This window comes from Oncorhynchus mykiss, chromosome 30 (genome assembly GCF_057628025.1).
Source record: "Oncorhynchus mykiss isolate SJ-2025 chromosome 30, ASM5762802v1, whole genome shotgun sequence".
Taxonomy (NCBI): Eukaryota; Metazoa; Chordata; class Actinopteri; order Salmoniformes; family Salmonidae; genus Oncorhynchus; species Oncorhynchus mykiss.
The window spans coordinates 24,789,195-24,812,500 of NC_143051.1; the positions used below are offsets into that span (position 1 = coordinate 24,789,195).

The following is a 23,306-nucleotide window of genomic DNA, read 5'->3' on the forward strand; positions in this document are numbered from 1 at the left end:
CAAGAGCGCTTACACCAACGGTTACTTTATTATGTGAAATTCACGTTGACATGAGATTAGGAATTCTACCAGAAAACCATTGTACATTTATACAAGCAGTCCAACAATTTCAAATTAATTTCATTTCGTAGTACAATTAGCAAAAAAATCATTTACAGAACGTTAAGGAAACATTGAAAAGCATTATTACCAAAATCTTCATTATAATATACGGGCCGAGAACTTAAAAAAGACCATGAACAAAATATCAGGAGATAAGACAAATTCCAAGAAAAATCCTTCCCTAGTCTCCAAGCTCCCATTTCCCCCAACCTGACAGTCCCCAAGTCATCCCAGAAAGACGACACCTCCCCCTCATGTTGCCCCGGATTGTAGTCATTAGGGCATGCAACAGAAAACCTTTTGCAATGGGAAACAGAAATGAACGTTTCTTATTGGACAATTCCAAGTAGTTCCTCCCCGTTTCAGTCCCTAATGAATACGACCCAGTCCTGTGTGTCTATGTGGCGTATCTCTTGGTCCACTGTTTGGCTATCCTGTCGTGCTCTGGTCTGTTGGTTGTGTACTGGGTGGCGATGCTTCCTACCAGAGGGTCAGCTGTGAGGGGTGGAGATAACATAGTTATAGATAGGCATCAACTATAGCTTTGACCAGCCAGCACGTACACACGGAATTCCACATATGACAATGTTTGAAATAAGACTACAATGCCCGTCAAATCAGCCACTGTAATTAATTCATTTCAATTGAACACGCATTACAGTAGTATATGGTACTTAAGTCTTACCAGGGTTGCAGTCAGTGAGCAGGGAGCAGATGGACAGCAGCACTTTGGAGATGGTGAGGGCGGGGCTCCAGTTGTCCTTTAGGATGTCCAGACAGATCACACCCTGACTGTTGATGTTACAGTGGTAGATCCTGGTACGGAATGTCACCTAGGAAACAACAACGTTTCTCTAGAAATCAATACACCCGACTGTCATTGATGTTACACTGGTAAATCCTGGTACGGAACGTCACCTAGGAAACAACAACGTTTCTCTAGAAATCAATACACCCGACTGTCATTGATGTTACGGAAGGTCACCTAGGATACAACCAAGTTAAACTACAGTTGAAGTCAGAAGTTCACATACACAGTCATTAAAACTCGTTTTTCATCCACATCACAAATTTATTGTTAACTATAGTTTTGGCAAGTGAGTTAAGACATCTACTTTGTGCATGACAAGTAATTTTTCCAGCAAATTTGTACAGAGATTATTTCACTGTATCACAATTCCAGTGGGTCAGAAGTTTACATACACTAAGTTGACTGTGCCTATAAACAGCTTGGAAAAGTCCAGAAAATTATGTCTGGCTTTAGAAGCTTCTGATAGGCTAATTGACATAATTTGAGTCAATTGGAGGTGTGGATGTATTTCAAGGCCTACCTTCAAACTCAGTGCCTCTTTGCTTGACATCATGGGAAAGTCAAAAGAAATCAGCCAAGACATTAGAAAAAAAAAATTGTAGACCTCCATAAGTCTGGTTCATTCTTGGGAGCAATTTCCAAACGCCTGAAGGTACCACGTTCATCTGTACAAACAATAGTACGCAAGCATAAACACTATGGGACCACGCAACCGTCCTACCGCTCAGGAAGGAGACGCGTTCTGTCTCCTAGAGATGAATGTACTTTGGTGCGAAAAGTGCAAATCAATCCCAGAACAACAGCAAAGGACCTTGTGAAGATGCTGGAGGAAACAGGTACACAGGTATCTAAATCCACAGTAAAACGAGTCCTACATCGACATAACCTGAAAGGCCGCTCAGCAAGATGCCACAGCTCCAAAACCTTCATAAAAAGCCAGACTACGGTTTGAAACTGCACATGGGGACAAATATCTGACTTTTTGGAGAAATGTCCACTTAAATAGAACTGTTTGGACATAATGACCATTGTTACATTGGGAGGCTTGCAAGCCGAAGAACATCATCCCAACAGTGAAACACGAGGGTGGCAGCATCATGTTGTGGGGGTATTTTGCTGCAGGGACTGGTGCACTTCACAAAATAGGATGGCATCAGGAGGTAGAAAAATTATGTGGATATATTGAAGCAACATCTTGACATCAGTCAGGAAGTTAAAGCTTGGTCGCAAATGGGTCTTCCAAATGGACAACAGCCCCAAGCATACTTCCAAAGTTGTGGCAAAATGGCTTAAGGACAACAAAGTCAAGGTATTGGAGTGGCCATCACAAAGCCCTGACCTCAATCCCACCTAAAATTTGTGGGCACAACTAAATAAGCGTGTGCAAACAAGGAGGGCTACAAACCTGACTTAGTTACACCAGCTCTGTCAGGAGGAATGGGCCAAAATTCACCCAACTTATTGTGGGAAGCTTGTGGAAGGCTATCCGAAATATTTGACCGAAGTTAAACAATTTAAAGGCAATAATACCAAATACTAATTGAGTGTATGTAAACTTCTGACCCACTCGGAATGTGATGAAAGAAATAAAAGCTGAAATGAATCACTCTCTACTATTATTCTGACATTTCACATTCTTAAAATAAAGTGGTGATCCTAACTGACATAAGACAGGAATTTTTACTAGGATTAAATGTCATGAATTGTGAAAAACTGAGTTTAAATGTATTTGGCTAAGGTGCATGTAAACCTCTGACAAACTGTAGATCAATGCACACTGTGGTTTATGTGCTTTTTCCAGTCCTTCTGGAGCTGAGCATCTCTTTGTGCCAGTAACACAGAAGAAGAGGAGCGAAACATTAGGAAGACAAGAGACAAACATCATTAGGGAGCCACCTCTGACCTCCGGGCTGCCTGCCTGAACAGTGGAGGGATCAGAGTGGGAGTGACATTGGAGACGCACCCTTTGACTCAATCACAATCTCCCTAGCTGACTCATTCTCTCTCAATCACTTCATGAGTGACTAACCATGCTGGCCTGCTTGTGGAAACTGTGCTCCATAACTGTGCTCCCAGGTTATTCCAAGGTGTGGAGGGGATCTGCTAGTCTAGTCTGTGGTGTACCCTGTTCTCAGACAGCAGCTATAGGAGTGAGTGAGTGAGTGAGTGAGTGAGTGAGTGAGTGAGTGAGTGAGTGAGTGAGTGAGTGAGTGAGTGAGTGAGTGAGTGAGTGAGTGAGTGAGTGAGTGAGTGAGTGAGTGAGTGAGTGAGTGAGTGAGTGAGTGAGTGAGTGAGTGAGTGAGTGAGTGAGTGAGTCAGTCAGTCAGTCAGTCAGTCAGTCAGTCAGTCAGTCAGTCAGTCAGTCTGTCTGTCTGTCTGTCGCCCTGTGCACAGCCAGGCAGTAAAAACAAGGAAACAACTAAGTTTCTCTAGATCAATACACCCTGACTGTTATTGATGTTACATTGGTAGATCCTGAAAGAAACACCAAAATAATCTGCTCAACAATGCTTGGAGGATGGAAACTCAGTCTAATCATGGAAGCCACATTTCTATTCAAGCCTTTTGAGTCTGGTTTGGTTGGTTGGTTTGGTTAAATTGACCATTAACTGTAATTGGCAGAAAGAACTAGAGGCCCTGCATTTCAATAAAATCCAAGTGCAATCGCTCCCTCCAGCGGTCAACTTTGCAATAACAAGTTCCCTTCTCTAGTGAGAAAGTGGTAGCCTACAAAGCTGTGTAATCGAGGAGTGTTCTATTCATTGTTTGAGTTGTTTTGACTGGAGTCTTTACCTTGGGTGGTTTGAAGGGGTAGTCTGGTGTGAAGGCGATATCTAGGAAGAAGACTCCTCCCTCGTATACAGAGCCTGGTGGTCCCAGGATGGTGGATCTCCACTCATAGATGTTGTCTCCTTTTGGACCCGCACTGCAAACACACAAACAGGCAACATAGGTACATTGCACTGTTTCATGGCATTGGAGAAATGAAGGGTGAAAGACAAGATGACAGAATGTGATGAAGGAATGCAATAATATTGTGCTTTACACTTGGTTTCTCTGTAGAACATACAAACACACAGGCTATTTGATTTATAGAGATTGAGGCTTTCTAAAATATCTGATCTCAAACTAATAACTAGCTCACAAAAGTAAAGGTTAACTAACACATTAAAATGCTAATACTTGTGTATCAGAAAACAGAAAAACAGAAATGTAGGCATCATTGTAATAATAATTCCATATATATATAAATATAATCCACTATCATTCACAGCATTATCGATGTAGCTCATTACCAGCGCAACCTGCCACGAGTCAGGTCATCGCCTCGTAGTAAAACCAAAACAAAGCTATAGTGCTATGCAGTTTATTTGCTCAGTGACATAAGACAAGTTGACAGGGGTTGAATGGAGCTTCTGATAGTCCACTGGATTAAGGCCACCCACCAGTATTGAGTAATGTAAACACAGAAATGGTCTACGACGAAAAACGCCTTGTCATTACTCATCGACCAAAATGCATGCTTTACATTGAAGCTAACAGCAAAGCTAATTAGAAATCAATGTGAAAACATAACACTTAATTTTATGCCTATCACCCCCCAAAAAATACTTTGATGCCAAAAACACAGGACAGTTTCTTTATAAAATACAGTACTTAATTCTATGCCAAAAACACAGGACAGTCTCTGTATAAAATACAGTACTTAATTATATGCCAAAAACACAGGATAGTGTCAGTCTAAAATACAGTTCCTAATTCTATGCCAAAAATCTGTATATAGAAGTATTGTATCATTTCACATTAAAACATCCAGCCTGTGTGGTTTCTCTGCCTGACAACAGATGTGTGTGATACACAGCAGAGCCACAGAAGAGAGTCTGTTCTCCACCCCAACAGACAAATGTCACGTAGTGTTCCCAGCAGGGGTGATATGGCATGCTGCAGTCAATGTAGTCGTTCAGTTCAATATGCCACACTAATAGTCACTGTTGTGTTGTCATTCAGTTCAATAACAGGCAGGGGCTTCTTTTCTGACCTCTGAAAGGATACAGACAGAGAGAAAGGAAAGGTGGGGCAAGATCAGTCCACATTTCAGCTGGGAGACTGTGTTTGTGATGAAGAACCATCAAAATGTCTACACTCAATGCATCAGTGAGGTAACAAGTGGAATAACAGATTTTTCTGATTCTCCAAAACGCTTTTGTTTACTTCTGTGATACTGTGTCTTGTTTGTTTATTTTGAATCTTTTTGCAAACAACAGGGGATAATCTTCCAAGTGTAAATAGAAATGGTCATCCCTGTGAGAGTACAGGCCAGTTGTATCAGGGGCCAGCATAATGCATGCAACTCCTGACTTCAGTCTGTATCTCAACTCTCACTTGACACCTTGGCTTGCCAGGAATATGTCTAAGTGCAGATACTGTCCTCTTTATGTGTCATCACATCATCTCGAACCCATTAGCAGCTGCTAGCACTACCTCTTTTTATAGCACTAACCAGAAACACAGTGTAATGTACACTAGGCTGTCATAACAAAATAGATAGCATAATGACGGCACTTCAACAGAGCGGCTGAAAGACTGAAGAAACACTACCCATTCCTGATAATGGCAATCGCACAGAGATGCAGTATACATAGAATAATATCAAATTTTTTTTGTTTTGGGGGGGGGGTGTAATCGGCCTGTGAGTGAACCTTCTTTTCAGTAACGTAAAGATAATATTTACCAAGCATTCCAGGAGTAATGGGAATGCTTCAAGGCTGTTTTCTTCATTCAGAGATTTTATAGGAATAGGTCATGCATTTCATTAAATAGGAGAGTACAAATAATTCAGCCGACATTCATATCATTATAGACTATGGGGATATTGTGTATAGGATTATGAATACAGCTGCCACTGTATTGAAGCCAATGGACAGTTTATCATAGCGCACTACGTGTTTATCATAGCACACTACGTGTTTATCATAGCGCACTACGTTTTATTACGGGCAATAGGCTGGCCCTCTTTGAAGTCTCGTAGATCGATGCATTGCACTCTAGTTTATAAAGCCCTCCTGCATAAACTTCCTCAGTATCTTACTTAATTGTTAACTTATAGAAGTACGAGATACCAGACCCGGCCTCAGGGATGGCCATCTCTGGAGATCCCTTCCAGTTCCACTGAGTTGGGTCCAACTGCTTTTTTTTTTTTTTTTGCACCTTACGTGTGGAATGATCGCCAATGCCCTTTAAAATTGGAGGAATTGGTGCCACTAGGGCAGGGGTATACAACCGGGGTCTGCGGGCCCCCTATGGGTCTATATAGGTACTGCAGTGAAAATATATATACTGAAAAAATATATAAAACGCAACATGTAATGTGTTGGTCTCATGTTTCATGAGCTGAAGTAAAATATCCCAGACGCATAAAAAGCTTATTTCTCTCAAATTGTGCACAAATTTGTTTACATCCCTGTTAGTGAGCATTTCTCATTTGCCAAAATCATCCATCCACCTGACAGGTGTGTCATATCAAGAAGCTGATTAAACAGCATGATCATCACAGATGCACCTTGTGCTGGGTACAAAAAAAGTCCACTCTTAAAATGTGCAGATTTGTCACACTACACAATGCCACAGATGTCTATATTGAGGGACTGCACAATGGCATGCTGACTGCAGGAATGTCCATTAGTGCTGTTGTCAGAGAATTTAATGTTAATTGTTCTACCATAAGCCTCCAACGTTGTTTTAGAGAATTTGGCAGTACGTTCTACCGGCCTCACAACCCCAGACCACGTGTATGGTGTTGCGTGGGTGAGAGGTTTGCTGATGTCAACGTTGTGAACGAGTGCCCCATGGTGGCGGTGGGGTTATGGTATGGGTAGGCATAAGCAACGGGCAACAAACACAATTGCATTTTATTGATGGACATTTTAATGCCAATTGTTGTGCCAGTCATCTGCCACCATCACCTCATGTTTTTCAGCATGATAATGCATGGGCCCCATGTCGCAAGGGTCGGTACACAATTCCTGGAAGCTAAAAATGTCCCAGTTCTTCCATGGCCTGCATACATAATCAATGGGTGACATGTCTGGTGAGCATGTTTGGAATGTTCTGGATCGACATGTACGACACCGTGTTCCAGTTACCGCCAACATCCAGCAACTTGGCACAGCCATTGAAGAGTTGGACAACATTCCACAGGCCACAATCAACAGCCTGATCAACTCTATGTGAAGGAGATGTGTCGCACTGCATGATGGTGGTCACACCAGATACTGACTGGTTTTCTAATCCATGCCTCTACCTTTTATTATTATTATTATTTTTTAAATCTGTGACCAACAGATGCATATCTGTATTACTAGTCATGTGAAATCCATAGATTGGGGCCTAATGAATTCATTTCAATTATCAGAGTTCCTTATATGAATTGTAACTCAGTAAATTATTTGAAATTGTTTCATGTAGCGTTTATATTTTTGTTCAGTATTGTACTAAAGCGATTAAAAAACAGCTAATGTGTATATTGTGTTTTAATGTGTTGTTGTGCCAAACAGGGCTCTTCTGGAAAACAGACCTTGGTCTCAGTATTGACTCCCTGTCAAAATAAAGGTTAACTAAATAAATAAGGCAACACTTTCCCAACGGACCATGAACACAGCAGGCAAAACAGCCTCCATTATCCCAACACTAGGTCCCACTCCAATGATCATGACTACCGAATAAACACAACTCCTTTCAGAAATACCAGCTCAGAGGTACAGTAGGTAGCAGCAGTACTTTGGGTTTTTAACGCTCGCTAACAACACAGCATGGTGCTAGACACTTCCTCCCCAGTGGGGAGTCCTTTTTATAGATATGAAAAGCTTTAGAGAGACTTAGACAGCAGCCATCACAGTCACACATACAACAACTTCAACACTCTGGAACAGTAACACTCCATTTTGTGTCAAGAGGAGACAAAAATCCTTGGCTCGCAATCTCTCACTCTAAACATTAGCTCAGAGTACACTAGAGGGTATAAACAAAGAATCACAAGCACCTCAGATGGCTTACAATAACTACTGGCACGCTTCCTGAAGTGAAAACACCTTCAGAAGCACACACACAGACACAACACTCATTAGCCAGCAGTCAATGCTGGGGCTACACAGTGAAGGGGTGAGAGTGAGGGGGGTGAGTAAGAGGCAGTAAGAACACAATTGGAACCCACTGTTTTCCCTTCTCATCTGATCTAGGAAGGTAAGCAGGGTCGGGCCTGGTTAGTACTTGGATGGAAAACTGCCTGGGAATACCAGGTTCTGCAAGTTTAGGGCGGCAGGTAGCCTAGCGGTGAGAGTGTTGGGCCAGTAACCAAAAGGCCACTGGCTCAAATACCCGAGCCAACAAGGTGAAAAAGCTGTCTATGTGCCCTTGAGCAAGGCACTTAACCCTAGTTTGCGCCAGGGGTGCCGTACTACTATGGCTGACCTTGTAAAACAACATTTCATTTTTATTTTTTTGACCACTATCCCAGTCACAGAGCAGTTACACACACACACACACACACACACACACACACACACACACACACACACACACACACACACACACACACCAAGCTTTCAATGTTCAATTACTATCATGAGCCCTAACTCTGAGAATGTCAAGAATCCAATGAGACGCCACCGCAAGGCCAGACACCCAGGGGCTACATCCTGAAGGGAGGGACAGAGAGTGTGTTTGTCAAAGAAAGGAAACAAGTGCTAGAAAAAAAAGTGCAAGGGAGTAGTAGCCAAAGAGCAGCTAAGGAAACAAATGAAGGTGAGAGAGAGCATGTGAGGGGGAGGGAGAGAGCATGTAAGGGGGGGGGGGGAGAGAACATGTGAAGGGGGGGGGGGGAGAGAACATGTGAGGGGGAGGGAGAGAAAACATGTGAGGGGGACGGAGAGAAAACATGTGAGGGGGAGGGAGAGAAAACATGTGAGGGGGGAGAGAGAGCAAACATGTGAGGGGGGAGAGAGAGCATGTGAGGGGGAGGGAGGGAGAGAGCATGTGAGGGGGAGGGAGGGAGAGAGCATGTGAGGGGGAGGGAGGGAGAGAGCATGTGAGGGGGAGGGAGGGAGAGAGCATGTGAGGGGGAGGGAGAGAGCATGTGAGGGGGAGGGAGAGAGCATGTAAGGGGGGGGGGAGAGAACATGTGAAGGGGGGGGGAGAGAACATGTGAGGGGGACGGAGAGAAAACATGTGAGGGGGAGGGAGAGAAAACATGTGAGGGGGGAGAGAGAGCAAACATGTGAGGGGGGAGAGAGAGCATGTGAGGGGGAGGGAGGGAGAGAGCATGTGAGGGGGAGGGAGGGAGAGAGCATGTGAGGGGGAGGGAGAGAGCATGTGAGGGGGAGGGAGAGAGCATGTGAGGGGGAGGGAGAGAGCATGTGAGGGGGAGGGAGAGAGCATGTGAGGGGGAGGGAGAGAGCATGTGAGGGGGAGGGAGAGAGCATGTGAGGGGGGGAGAGAGAACATGTGAGGGGGAGGGAGAGAACATGTGAGGGGGAGGGAGAGAACATGTGAGGGGGAGGGAGAGAACATGTGAGGGGGAGGGAGAGAACATGTGAGGGGGAGGGAGAGAACATGTGAGGGGGAGGGAGAGAACATGTGAGGGGGAGGGAGAGAGCATGTGAGGGGGAGGGAGAGAGCATGTGAGGGGGAGGGAGAGAACACGTGAGAGGGGGAGAGAGCACGTGAGGGGGGGAGAGAGCACGTGAGGGGGGGAGAGAGCACGTGAGGGGGGGAGAGAGCACGTGAGGGGGGGAGAGAGCACGTGAGGGGGGGAGAGAGCACGTGAGGGGGGGAGAGAGCATGTGAGGGGGGGAGAGAACATGTGAGGGGGGAGAGAACATGTGAGGGGGGGAGAGAACATGTGAGGGGGGAGAACATGTGAGGGGGGGAAGAACATGTGAGGGGGGAGAACATGTGAGGGGGGAGAACATGTGAGGGGGGAGAACATGTGAGGGGGGGAGAGAACATGTGAGGGGGAGGGAGAGAACATGTGAGGGGGAGGGAGAGAACATGTGAGGGGGAGGGAGAGAACATGGGAGGGGGAGGGAGAGAGCATGTGAGGGGGAAGGAAACGAGTGTGTGATGTTAGCACTATGACAACGACAAGACCATTTAAAAATAAAACAAGGCTGGAGTGTGTGTGTGGCATTCCCCGTGTCAAGTATAATTAGCTTTTGATGAATGTCATCTGAGGAACTTGCCATGTAGTGGCCAGAAAACATGACATGCTAGCTATGGCAGAAAACATCCAGTTCAGGAAAACCAACTGATAGATTCATGAAAACTACTGACAAAACCACTATATAAATTGCCTCATGCAAAGAATGTATAGTGTATCTAAAGATAGGTCCAAGGCCACAAATACCCTTTCCACACTCACTACCTGCACTGTAGGCATACTGGGCTGGCTTGGATGTTTTCACATTGTCACTCCGAGCCATAAGACTGTACTAGTCTGATGAGCTAAAGCCTAGGCATTAGCTCAAGAAGCTAATGCACGTCTTCAGGTCTCAGGCAAGGCGACTCGTCACACAAGCATGGTTCACTGAATTACTTCCATTCTATGACACAACCGTCAGGTCACTAAGGTGGCAGCAGAATGTCTGGTTGGAACATAGTTCACTGGGTCAGCCCCCCAAAACCCCCTCTTTAGTTCACTGGGTTCCAAGCATCTGGGCAACACGTGGTGATGTGGTTATAAACCCCCATAATCCCTCTGGATTAACCAGAGCTCCTTCCACTTTCCAATACCACAGCAGCACCATAGTAGCCCACTACACTAGAGCAGGCCACAAAACCCACCAATGGATGGAATGACTAGAGTCAGTCAAATAGGATTCCTTCCTTCATGGTCCTTTCCAGCTGCAGAGCACAAAGCTCCTGTCTCAAAACATGCCATTACTCTCTGACATGTTGAGTGAGCCAGCCAAATCCATAGCAGTCATATGCCAGGGTCATCAGCTAGCTAAATGTCTGTTTTGGAACTGGTTTGTGTGTGTGTCCAACTGGTGGTCTGGAGAGCTGCGCCAACATGTAATCAGCTCACTTCTCAGGGTCTAGACAGGATCATCATGACCCACGGTTTCCTAAGTGCGTGTAGACTGGCAAGTGTAGACTGACCGCAGCACAGCAGCTTGTCAGCAGGTGAGCGTAAATTCTGACCTCATTGAAGATATACATACAGAGATTAACTCCCTCAGTGGCCTTCAAGGTTCAATAACACACGACAAGGAACTGCTTGTACATCTCCTGTCTCTCTAGAGAGTGTGTGTGTGTGTGTGTCTGTGTAGCACATCTCTTCTCTACCACTTCACTGGCCTTCCAGGATGCATGTCAGAAGAACTGTGTGCATCATGCCTCTGAAAATACGGAGCGTAGGGGTTAGTAATGTTCTCTAATTGCGCCGGGATTGGCTCAATGTTCTGTCACTCATGGGGACACTAAGTCACCGGCAAATCTAAGGCCAGAGCTCGAAAAATTCAAGCCCCTTGGGTGCTGCCATAGAGTTACATTAGAAGTGCCCATCCAAGAAGGCTCAAGTTCATTGGCTACAGATAAAATGATGTCAAATCACATTATATCTACAGTAGCTTTGATTGGACTGTTCATGTTAACATCATATGTTCAAAATCTTAGCTAGCAGTCATCATCATGAATCAAGTCGACAATCTACTGGCAAATCCCTTCTAATCCTTGTCATATGAAGAGAAATTATAGATAAAACGTATCGGTGCTCACCGGCCATTGGACATAAACATTACACAACAAGTTGGAAATTGCAAACTCAACAATGAGTGGTTTGGAAGGAATCAGTGGCTAACTGCAAGCATTTCAAAGCAATCACTAGCCTGCTCTTCAGTGGAGTGGGTTGAGTGGGTTTATGGTCCCAATTCTGGGTTTAAGGGTCTTCCAATGATAAACATTCAACATTGGCCATGCTGTCAATCGAGCATGATTTCTAAAAAACAACTGTTAACTCATAACTTGGAAATCTGACTTCAGTGAGTTCAAGACAACTGGGAATTCAGGAAAAAAACTGGCTCCGACTGGCAAAATACGTTTTGTACTGTCATCCAACTCGGAAATGTAAGTCGGAAACTCAGACCTCTTTCTAGACCTGAAGATCACTGATGTCATTGTGATTCGACCTTGTTTTTTTCAGAGTTTCCAGTTGTCGTGAAAGCACCATAAATCCAGAGAATGCCAGACTTTGATGACAAAATTTGCCCATGAAGGACCGTCGCGCCACCTTCCTGTTCAAGTGGGCACAGCACATGGTGAGTCCAAACATGTATTTTATACTGCTGTATAAATTATGTAATATGCTGGGGAGATATATATACTGTAGCTAAGAAAGTAATACTAAGTATGTTGTGTAGTAAGCTATTAGTAGCCCATATGCCACACCCTAATAATTTTGTCTATTTTCCCCTCTTAATTTCACCTATTGTTCTGACTAGGTGGTGCACATGAAGCCTATAACCTGTTTTAAAGAAATGTAATCATAAAATATTTTAAGAGCTTTCAATGTCTGCTTATATGCCCCATTTATTTATCCTACAGTTCTGACTTGGTGTACAGAGAGAACACTGTAAGAACGGCCCATGTTCTAAATTCTGTCACTGTACATTTCAAAAGTGCTGAACAAATAGTTATATTCACTACGTCCTTCCTAGCTCGCTCATTAATGTCTTCATTGAAATTACGGATTGCCTCTTATCCGCTTGTCATCCACTTATGCCATATTTTGTACATCTCAATTGTTAGTAGAAACCACATTTGTTTAAGCAAGTCAGCCATATCTGCTATGTTTTTAAAAAGGCAGTAAATGAGGCTGAATAAACTGTTTCGCTGTCAGACAAGGCTCCGCTGATAGCCAGGTGTAGCAGTGGTAAGGTGTTCGGACTGCTGTTGGGACCCTGCTGTTGGGACAGCTTTATGTAGGCGCTAACAGTTTGTGTGCACCGTTATAGCGCAATTAATCTATTGTTCAGAGTTGTGTAGTGGCTTTACTAGCATGCATCCCCCCCCCCCCCCACAAAAAAAATGTTGTTTTCCCCCACCAACATTTACATGCTAAAATCGCACACACACACGCGCCTACCTGCAGTTCGGTGGCGGATCCAAAGTAATGTCAGCCAACTCCTTCTGAATTCTGAAATAATGCACAAAAATGAAAATGGTCACTCACATAGTCCTTCTTGATTCTAACAGAAGATTAATAATAGGGAACAAGATACATTGTCATGGCAGACACTCAAAATATCCAGAATGCTAATTTTACCAAAGGATCAAGACAGACAGTAAATCAGGATGAGGACAAATATAACTATAGATAGACTGCACTGTGCCAGATTTGTTATTTTATTTTCTCTAGTCTTACCACAATAAACACTGAAAATAAATATGCAAATAAGTTAGTCATCTATTGAATCATAGGCTATTTACAATTTGACAACAATGCACTAGGAAGGTTAAGAACATATTCAAAACGGTAAACAAAAAAAACATTATTCGGAAGTTAATATTTATATATACAGAACCGAATTCAGAAAATGGTCCACTGTAAATTAAACACTATAGTGACACGCGCCAGTCAATGACAAGACGATACATTGTAACAAAAGTGGCCGCGAGTGAGCTACGGTATTATAAAATATCAACTCAGTGAAACGTTGCATTTTTTTGACAGCCTTACCTTTTGGCGCTGGTGGAGAGGAGTTTGGAAGTCTTGCTCATGCTGGCTTTGCTTTCTTCTCGTTTCTTAGGCGCGTTTTTTTCTAACTGCTGATGAGTTGAGGACGAAGAACTAATGCTGGCACGCGAATCCTCATCCGACATACCGATCTGTACAGACAAAAACAAAAAGCAACATTCAGGCCACAGAAAAACAACAAATACACCTAAGATCCACCCCCCCAATTTCAGCAGCACTGCAAATATTCAATGTAGGCTATCAATAACCAGCGCCATCAATACGACCTTTAGCCTATTGTTGTTAGGCTCCAACCAACGATGTGTTCATAGGTTTACAGACAATTCAATATGAGTTTATCGTCAAACCATTACCCCCAGTCTTTCTTAACGCTCTAACAGATTAGCCTACTGACCTAAAGCTGATGTTTGCACTGAAGCGTTATTTTAGCTGAGTTGTGCTACAACAAAGGAGCCCACTCCGCTCTTATTGTGAAATGATTACATTTCATTACAGCAAAATAAGAACGACGAGGAGGTAGCCTGTAGCCTAATTTCCTCAACTGATCAAATAGCCCAATGTAGCCTAAAGTGTATTGGGCGATGTCGCATTCGTTTGGGGAACCTTCCTCATTCTTCATTCCCACTGAGCATTCGTTGACTTGATGAAACTTTCACTTTGAAATCAGATGCTCTTCAATCACCCATAAGAGAATATGCCGAACATGTATGCCAAACTAGTTGAATCTGTAGACCGAAGCCAATGTGTTTTACAATTAGATTTTATATTGGCATCCCTCGATAGGCAGCTAAAGCTGATCTCAGCCCAGTCTTTAGGACGGACCGTTTTCCTCAATTTCAACCCCAACGGCTATAACCTATCCACAGTGGAGATCCAAATGTCGATCCCTCAGACGCGCCAAACAATACAATATGTATTTCTCGATTTAAAAAAAAGCATTTAGTGTTAGATAGGCCCACCTTTCTTTGTGTCTGTGAGTGCCTCCGTCGCCTGGACGCGTGCCTTTTGCCTCTCGCGGAGCGGAAGTGTGGGTGCAGAGGCAGCAGCAGACGAAGCTAGAGTTATCCAGGGCAATGGATTCCGTCTCGGTTGGGCACACTCGATGACAATGTCAAATTGAGAGAGCTAGCTGAGCACTACTCTATAATTGGAAAGGGGGGGGGGGGGGATGATTCTGACCATTGTGGATACCATAAACCTATATATAATGTTATCAATGCATCATGTAAAAGTGAAGTCCACCTACACTCCCAATAATCAGCAGAGGTTGACAGAAATATTAGATGTTCTTATCTCTTCTTTATGATGGTCATATTAGGCTACATGAAGTTTCCTGCATTTCAAAGCATTCCTGCAAAATTGGCTTGCATCCTCTTATTGCAGATAGAAATGGACCATGTAGGCTAATGGATAACCTAGCGGAAGAGGCTAACTTGCAGGTACATGCAAGCTACTGCTTTATACCGTCTGAACTCACCTGGTGTATTTGCTTCACCACATGAGAGAGCTTCTTCAATGTGACGATGGCAGTCCATACAATGTCCACTGAGCTGCATTTTGAATGTAAACATGACCAATATAAGTCTTAAAATGGTTCATTTGAGTTCAGTAGGCTACAGGGCAAACAGTCAACCTCTCCAGTCAGAGGGTCTGATTGAGCCTAACATTAACCCATTGACCAACACCAACAACCTGTGGGATTTACTGTCCTCAAAGGAGGAAGAACACACCATACTGGCAGCTAGCCCATCAAAAAAGAGGTTGAGATATAAGACTTTAAGTGGTATTGTCTTTACCAACCAATCCCCCCTGCCCTGGTCTCTTAGGACAAGCTGGGGGTTGAGGAAGAGAACCAGTGAGATTATGAGGCTCTGCATCAGAAACAATAATCATTCTTCTTCTCCCTGTGGGGTAAAGATGAGGAGGTAGAGTCCCAATGTCCCCCTTCCATTCCCTGCCTGTCAACAATAATTACATCCCTTTGCTGGTCTCTCTACACTTTGCCGCTTCTCTTTGACGAATAAGAATTAGGATCCAACCTACACCAAATCATTTACAGCAGCAAAACACAGAATGTTAAGGCCCGACTCCACTCCTTTCAACACTGGCTGTCAAAAGGCAAAGATTCTACTAATTCATCCTGGATCAGTTCTCTTCTCACCACTAATGCTGCAACAGTCTCTCTAGCGAGAGATGAGAAATCCATGTGCAAGAGGGAGGATGTGGTGCTGGTTTATATTGGAATAGGCCTACAATGACTGAGAGGCCATTGTCGTAATTAGCAATAACAAGCAGCATTGCTGCCTATTTAATAATGGATGAACTCTTAACTAATAAATCATTTTCACAAAACAAGACTCCACAAAGCACAAAACCAAACATTTCATTTGGAATGCCAAGGCTGCACAGGGTTCAGTATTCCAGGTGCTGTTCCACAGGCAGACTGGATCCTTTCATGAAAACCTGCAACATATTAGAAGGTAAGGGATGCATCCAGATGTTCCATTCAGTTGCGGGGGGGGGGGGGGGGGGGGGGGCTACATTTTGGGACTGGAATGTCAGGAACTAGTTATACTAGTCGGGACTCAGAATTGTAGAATTACAGAATGGAATCTCAGAACCCAGAGTTTCATTCTAAGGGCATTTGTATATGGGAACTGTGTTTGTGTGTTTCAGTGTTTCTGTGTGTCTGCGTGCAGCAGATCCTTCAATAGAGCTCTGTATTTGAGGCAGCCAGCCAGCTATCAAAGAGCTTTTAAACTTCTCATGAAAATACACAGGACAAGATGAGAGTTTTGAACTTGAACAAACAGTAGCTTTAACTTTCATCACTGATCATAAAAAGGAAATGTTCTTGACAGTGGAGCTTTAAAATGTGACATGAGAAAATAACATAAATCATCTAAAATGGGTGTATAATATTAATATTTTAATGACCATTAAATATTATAGATTATGCATTGAAATTCCCCACTGTTAACCCAGTGAAGAAGACAAACAGTGAGCACATTAGCAACAGATTAGCCAAGCCAGAGTTAACATTACAACCAGTGTTTAATTGAGTATTCCATAAGTATGTATTCTCACAAGGCAAATGTACAGCAAACAACTGCCAGCTGACTAGTACCACAGGAGGTGAGCAGCAAGACCAGCTACACACAGATCCAGACAGACTTACTGTCATGGCAATAACTTCTGGGGGCAGAAAAATAATAACAACAAGTGATTAAATCATAGAAAAAGGTCCACTCTGCATCTGTAAACACTAATTCTGCAGACAGGCTCTAACTGAAGATGACCTCTTAAACAAAAACGCTCAGCATGGACTGTATCAATAGAATGTATCTAGAATGCTCTAGAATAGAATGCATTTTTCATCAATCACATAAAAAGGGCCTAGGATGATAATGCAATAAACAATGTAGTAATAATAACAACAACAAACAATAACAACAACAAGAATAACAGTATTAAAGCTTTTCGTGACCATATCAACATTCAGTGTATTGGGGAAAAAAATCCAATATTCTCTTTGTATATAAAAAAAGAAGCGATCAAGTTCATGTTCTCAGAGGAGGGGTAGTGGGGGGGGGGGGGGCTGAAGGTGTGAGCACAGGAGGCTGGTGAGGGGAGGAAGGCTTATAATAATATCTGGAATGGTGTAAATGGAATGGCATTAACACACATGGAACCCATGGGTTTGATGCATTTGATACATTTCTATTTACTCGTTCCAGTCATTACTATGAGCCCGTCCTCCCCAATAAAGGTGCCACCAGCTGCCTGTGATGAGGAGGGGGGATCAGGTCAGGTGCTTCCACACATTTGGGGCTCAGAGAGAGGGGCAAGTAGCTTTGTCCCAAATCTGTTTGTGCTGTATAGCCAACTACTATGGTCTAACTAAGTCGCTCTGGATAAGGGTGTCTACTAAATGACACAAATGTAAATGTAAATGTCATTGTCATGCCAAACATGCCATTAATAATTCATTGTTTGGCATGCAATGACCACAGGAGTTGGCTATACAGCACAAACAGATTTGGGACCAGTCTAGGAGCAGAGGGGCGAGGGATGGGTGTGCTCAACAGATTTTGGGTGGCGGAGGTGGGTCAGAGAAGGGTGGTGGAGCTCCTTGATGTCCGTCTATGTGGCGTATCTCTTGGTCCACTGTTTGGCTATCCTGTCGTGCTCTGGTCTGTTGGTCGTGTACTGGGTGGCGATGCTTCCTACCAGAGGGTCAGCTGTGAGGAGGGAGAACAACATGGATTAGAGTATTTTAACCACCATTAAATCACATTTCATCACATCCATTGGGTGTTTGTCTACAGTCAGAGAAACGGTCACCCCAACGGTCACCCCAACTACTTAGATACATTTCATACCATTAACTCTGATTTTTATAGCCTTTAACAACCCACATTTAACAACCCATTAATTTGCCATGTCGTCAAGCCTTGTTTATCTGAAGTAGGATACTTCATAATTCTATGACATTTAGAGATCTAAATCAAGTGTCCACAGCAGGTTTGTCTAGTAATACAGGACAGCAGGGCGAAGCACGATGACAGAGACAGGTTCCCTTTACAGCATATCATCACAGTACTCTGACCTGGGGTGTATTCAGGGAGGTGAAACACTCAGAATCATTCAAACGGCAGAGGCACCCTGCCGAGCTCCTTGTGCAAGTTGAGTAAGCAGCAGTGGGGCCTCAGCAGAGCCAGGTTCAGGTCGGGAGTGAAAACACACTAGAGCTGCAGAGCATCGTACAGGGTCTCCTTGTGGCACCCCGTCTCAGGCAGCCAGGAAATATACAATTATTAAGCCTGCGAGGGTTAATTGTCATTCTGCTCTCTCCTTCTTTAATGAACTATATCCCATAATATCCCATTGATCCTCTAGACCCCTACTACCGCATGAAAAAAGACACATTCAGGGGAGAGAAGGGCAGGAGGGGGAGTTGGTCGCGGGGAGGCAGTGGGAAGGGCATTTAGACTCATGGTCGGTCCACAGCGACAGCGCCAAACCCACTATGCAGTGTGGGAGGGAGCCTGGGGGGAGGGGCCTGGGGGATAAATAATGACCAGACTGATTATGAGAAGGGTTGAGCGACTGCCTTGTTATTATATTTTTAAAGGATTCCATTATTGTTTTATCTATATTATGTGTACATGTAACATTTTGTGGGTCTGTGTGGTCTGTGGGAAATATGCATCTTTAATGTGGTCATACATTTAGCAGGAGGTTAGGAAGTGCAGCTCAGTTTCCACCTCATTTTGTGGGCAGAGGGCACATAGCCCGTCTTCTCTGCCTATGGCAGCTTCTCTAAATAGCAAGGCTATGCTCACTGAGTCTGTACGTAGTCAAGCATTTTCTTAATTTGGGGTCAGTAACAGTGGTCAGAAATTCTGCAACTGTGTATTCTCTTTTTAGGGCCAGATATCATTACAATTTGCTCTGTTTTCTGGTTGATTCTTTCCTGTGTGTAAAATTGTTTTCTTTTTGCTTTCTCATAATTTGGTTGGGTCTAATTGTGTTGCTGTCCTAGGGTTCTGTGGGGTCTGTTTGTGTTTGTGAACAGAGCCCCAGAACCAGCTGGCTGAGGGGACTCTTCTCTAGGTTCATCTCTCCGTAGGTGAGGGTTTGTGGTGGAATGTGTGGGTATCACATCCTTTTAGGGAACTGTAGAATTTAACAGCTCTTTTCTGGATTTTGATAACTAGCGAGTATAGTCCTAATTATGCTCTGCATGCATTGTTTGGGGTTTTGCATTGTATAAAAAGTACATTTTTGCAGAATTCTGCATACAGTCTCAATTGGGTGTTTGTCCCATTGTGTACATTCTTTGTTGGTGAACGGACCCCAGACCTCACAACCATAGAAGGCAATGGCCTCTATAACTGATTGAAGTATTTTCAGCCAGATCCTAATTGGGATGTTGAGTTTTATGTTCCTTTTGATTGCGTAGAAGGCCCTTCTTGCCTTGTATCTAGGGTCGTTTACAGCCTTGTGCAAGTTACCTGTGGTGTTGATGTTTAGGCCGAGGTAGGTATAGTTCTTTGTGTGCTCTAGGGCAACAGTGTCTAGACAGAATATGTATTTGTTGTCCTGGCTACTGGACCTTTTATGGAACACCATTATGTTGTTCTTACTGAGATTCACTGTCAGGCCCCAAGTCTGACAGAATCTGTGTAGAACATCTAGGTGCTGCTGTAGGCCCTCTTTGGTTGGGGACAGAAGCACCAGTTCATCTGCAAACAGTAGCCAATAGATTTCAGAGTCTAGTAGGGTGAGGCCGGGTGCTGCAGACTGTTCTAGTGCCCTCGCTAATTCATTGATATAAAGTGAGCTCCAAAAGATTTGGAACAGTGACATTTTTTGTTGTTGTTTTGGCCCTGTACTCCAGAACTTTGGATTTGAAATGATACAATGACTATGAGGTTAAAGTGTAGACTGTCAGCTTTCATTTGAGAGTATGTTCATCCATATCGGGTGAAACGTTTAGAAATGACATATTTGTTGAATGAAGTTGAAACCCTTCTTGTCACAGCACAATCCATTAAAGGCAAAATATCTTACATCTATAGACTCCTTTCTGAGAAAGGAAGCTCCTCCTTTACTCCTTTGAAAATAATCTGGGAAAAGGACCTTGGTCTGACTATCAGTGATGAGTTATGGGCGGAGGTTTGCGACAGGGTATACTGCTCCTCTACCAGTGTAAAAATGAAAGAATCTAATTACAAATTTTTGTACAAATTTTATTATACTCCTTTGAGACTCCATAGAATGAAAACAGATATGTCTCCTAACTGTAAAAGATGTACCTCTGAAAGTGGAACCTATATGCATGTATTTTGGAGCTGTAGGGAGATTGCCAGATTCTGGCAATCTACATACTGCTGCACAGAAAATACTAGATGTACAGTTTGATATGACCCCGTGTATCTATCTTCTTAATAATGCCCAGCAGGACTTTGTTCTTGATCCTGACAGAGAAAATTTGCTTATGACTATTACATACTTTGCTAAGAAATGTATTATTCTATTGTGGGCCTCTAATACCCCTCCTACATTTAAAATGTGGATTGACCAGATTGTTGACTTTCTTCCTCTTGAAAAGCTCACTTATGACCTCCACAAGAGACAGCCCAAGTTTGATAAGACTCTGGTCTCCACTATTCAACTATATTTCAAACTGGACAGAGTGAACGGGGTGACTAGGGAAATGCGCAGATACATGTTGTGTAAGGTACTGTAAAACCTAAAAACAAATTATTGGCCCGTCGTCTCAGCGAATGCTTGAAAAAGCTGATAAGAACCTTGACAGTGCTGCTGCAAGTGTTATATGTTTTTTTTTTTTTTTTTTTGTGTGTTTTTATTTAAATTTAGTTTTTGAGTACGTGTGCGTAGGTGTGTGTGTGTGTATGTATATGTGCGTATGTATGTACGTACGTATGTGTGTGTGTATGTATGTATGTATATATATATATATATATATATATGTACCAAGGAAAATATATAGATTAAGAAAAATAAATGCTTTTATTTGACTTTATCATTCATTTTAATTGTATTTTTATTTTTTCAAAAGTATTATTATTTTTTTATTTTTTATTTTTTTAAAGCCTGTCACATCTGTGAATGTGGAATGTGTTTTGTTGGTTGATTGAAAAACAAGAAAACGTAATAAAACTTTAAATTGAAAAAAAAGAAATGACATATTTGTGCGTGTAACTTTCTCACTCATCACAATTCATTCAGGATTATTCATAATCATGGTAGCATCCACATTAATTAGAAGTGTTCAGACACATTCTATTCTTATTTACAATAAAATTGACTCCAAAATGACACAATACACTATTTACCATTCATTTATATTGGTCACAAAATAATAAGTTACTGTCCCAATACTTTTGGAGTTCACTGTACTGTGTCACCCCACGGCCCGAAGGAAAGAAGTCTGTATGTTTATTGCCCATTTTAACTGCACACTTGTTGCTTTTGTACATGTTTCCCCCCCCTCCTACACAGATTTCCATCGATTTGCATAGCAGACCCTCATGCCACATTGAGTCAAAAGCTTTTTTGAAATCAACAAAGCATGAAAAGACTGCTTTGGTTTTGTTTTGATTGTTTGTCAATAACGGTGTGCAGGGTGTATACATGGTCTGTCGTACTGTATTTTGGTCAGAAGACAATTTAACATTTGCTCAGGACATTGTTTTCACTGAGGAAATTTTGGAGTCTGCTGTTGATGATACTGCAAAGGATTATTTTTTTGATTTTTCAGAGAGAATCTCTCTCTCTCTGAATGGGTGATAGGGGTGTCACTCACCAGGGTTGCAGTCAGTGAGCAGGGAGCAGATGGACAGCAGCACCTTGGAGATGGTGAGGGCGGGGCTCCAGTTGTCCTTCAGGATGTCCAGACAGATCACACCCTGACTGTTGATGTTACAGTGGTAGATCCTGGTACGGAATGTCACCTAGGAAACAACAACGTTTCTCTAGAAATCAATACACCCGACTGTCATTGATGTTACACTGGTAAATCCTGATACGGAACGTCACCTAGGATACAACAAAGTTTCTCTAGATCAATGCACCCTGTGGTTTATGTGCTTTTTCCAGTCCTTCGGGAGCTGAGCATCTCTTTGTGCCAGTAACACAGAAGAAGAGGAGCGAAACATTAGGAAGACAAGAGACTAAACATCATTAGGGAGCCACCTCTGACCTCCGGGCTGCCTGCCTGAACAGTGGAGGGATCAGAGTGGGAGTGACATTGGAGACGCACCCTTTGACTCAATCACAATCTCCCTAGCTGACTCATTCTCTCTCAATCACTTCATGAGTGACTAACCATGCTGGCCTGCTTGTGGAAACTGTGCTCCATAACTGTGCTCCCAGGCTATCCCAAGGTGTGGAGTGGGTGGATCTGCTAGTCTAGTCTGTGGTGTTTGTGTACCTTGTTCTCAGACAGCAGCTATAGGAGTGTGTGTCTGTCTGTCTGTCTGTCTGTCTGTCTGTCTGTCTGTCTGTCTGTCTGTCTGCCTGTCTGCCTGTATGTATGTATGTATGTCTGCAGCCCTGTTCACAGCCTAAACCCAGCGGGAGGCCTGGCTCTCAGAGCAGCAGATATGTTTCCGTTCATCCTCAGTCAGCAGAGGAAAGAGAGAGACAAGGAAAGGAAGAGACAGATGGAGAGAGAGAGAGACAATGAAAGGAAGAGACAGATGGAGAGAGAGAGAGACAAGGAAAGGAAGAGACAGATGGAGAGAGAGAGAGACAAGGAAAGGAAGAGACAGATGGAGAGAGAGAGAGACAATGAAAGGAAGAGACAGATGGAGAGAGAGAGAGAGACAAGGAAAGGAAGAGACAGATGGAGAGAGAGAGAAAGTGAGAGACAAGGAAAGGAAGAGAGAGAGAGACAGATGGAGAGAGAGAGACAAGGAAAGGAAGAGATAGAGAGACAGATGGAGAGAGAAAGAGAGAGAGACAGACAAGGAAGAGAGAGAGAGCGACAATGAAAGGAAGAGACAGATGGAGAGAGAAAGAGAGAGACAAGGAAAGGAAGAGAGATGGAGAGAGAGAGAGAGAGAGACAAGGAAAGGAAGAGACAGATGGAGAGAGAGAGAGAGAGAGAGA

General features: G+C 43.3%; 2 protein-coding genes across 4 annotated transcripts in view; both read right to left on the reverse strand.

Moving 5' to 3' along the window:
• Nucleotides 1-9: 9 nt before the first annotated feature.
• LOC110488161 (ubiquitin-conjugating enzyme E2 E1) lies at nucleotides 10-14,782 on the reverse strand. 2 transcript variants are annotated; one of them, XM_021560248.3, is made up of 6 exons: nucleotides 14,624-14,782; nucleotides 13,647-13,795; nucleotides 13,053-13,103; nucleotides 3,707-3,839; nucleotides 788-935; nucleotides 10-597 (listed from the first exon to the last, which is right to left on the reverse strand). In XM_021560248.3, the coding sequence occupies exons 2-6, from the start codon at nucleotides 13,787-13,789 to the stop codon at nucleotides 500-502; spliced, it is 573 nt and encodes a 190-aa protein (XP_021415923.1). In that variant the 5' UTR covers nucleotides 13,790-13,795; nucleotides 14,624-14,782; the 3' UTR covers nucleotides 10-499. The 2 variants fall into 2 exon arrangements, with proteins under 2 accessions (XP_021415923.1, XP_021415924.1); XM_021560249.3 differs by having other exon boundaries at nucleotides 14,059-14,697.
• Nucleotides 14,783-16,699: 1,917 nt separating this feature from the next.
• Nucleotides 16,700-23,306, reverse strand: part of LOC110488159 (ubiquitin-conjugating enzyme E2 E2) — an 81,619-nt gene continuing 75,012 nt past the window's right edge. For both annotated transcript variants that reach the window (XM_036971431.2, XM_036971430.2), the window contains exons 5-6: nucleotides 22,000-22,147; nucleotides 16,700-17,905 (exon numbers count right to left, since the gene is read on the reverse strand). In XM_036971431.2, coding sequence (XP_036827326.1) covers nucleotides 17,808-17,905; nucleotides 22,000-22,147 — 246 coding nt within the window. In that variant the 3' untranslated portion in view covers nucleotides 16,700-17,807. The remainder of the gene's footprint in view (nucleotides 17,906-21,999; nucleotides 22,148-23,306) is intronic.

What these genes read in the sequence shown, in the direction of transcription:
- LOC110488161 (XM_021560248.3), bottom strand. Translation starts at nt 13,789, where the DNA reads ATGTCGGATGAGGATTCGCGTGCCAGCATTAGTTCTTCGTCCTCAACT. An exon ending in GATCCGCCACCGAACTGCAG is followed by an intron (nt 3,840 to 13,052) that starts GTAGGCGCGTGT and finishes GTGTGTTTGCAG; the next exon opens with TGCGGGTCCAAAAGGAGACA. An exon ending in ACCCCTTCAAACCACCCAAG is followed by an intron (nt 936 to 3,706) that starts GTAAAGACTCCA and finishes GTTGTTTCCTAG; the next exon opens with GTGACATTCCGTACCAGGAT.